At 57.2% G+C, this 416-nt stretch overlaps 1 protein-coding gene across 1 annotated transcript in view; it reads left to right on the forward strand.

Moving 5' to 3' along the window:
* Positions 1-224, forward strand: part of SAE1 (SUMO1 activating enzyme subunit 1) — a 10,774-nt gene extending 10,550 nt beyond the window's left edge. The window contains exon 4 of the mRNA XM_009334376.1: positions 78-224. Coding sequence (XP_009332651.1) covers positions 78-224 — 147 coding nt within the window. The remainder of the gene's footprint in view (positions 1-77) is intronic.
* The last annotated feature ends 192 nt before the right edge of the window (positions 225-416 follow it).

Raw genomic sequence — 416 nt, forward strand, 5'->3', positions numbered from 1 at the left:
AACCCGGGGGGGGGGGAGGGGGGGGGGGGGGGGTAAACGTTCGATTTCTGCTGAGAAACCCCCCCCTCTGCCCGCAGGTCTGCCTGACCTGCTGCTCCCGGGATGTTATGGTGAAGATCGATCAGGTTTGCCACAAGAACAGCGTCAAGTTCTTCACCGGCGACGTTTTCGGCTACCACGGCTATATGTTTGCCGACCTCGGGGAACACGAATTCGTGGAGTGAGTCGGGGGGTCTCGGGGAGCGGGGTGGCAAGAGGAGAACCGGCCCCGCGAGAAGGGCATCGGTGTTTTCGGCTGCCTGCTTTCGGGACCCTGGAGATTTTTAAATCTTTTAAGAGTCATAAAAGGCTCTTTTTGACGCTGAGCAAGCACGAACGCGGGTTGTGGTTTCTCAAAGCGAGTTCCATTTTTTTTG

The sequence above is a fragment of the Pygoscelis adeliae genome, unplaced genomic scaffold, assembly GCF_000699105.1.
Source record: "Pygoscelis adeliae isolate BGI_AS28 unplaced genomic scaffold, ASM69910v1 Scaffold2, whole genome shotgun sequence".
In the NCBI taxonomy this organism is placed as follows: domain Eukaryota; kingdom Metazoa; phylum Chordata; class Aves; order Sphenisciformes; family Spheniscidae; genus Pygoscelis; species Pygoscelis adeliae.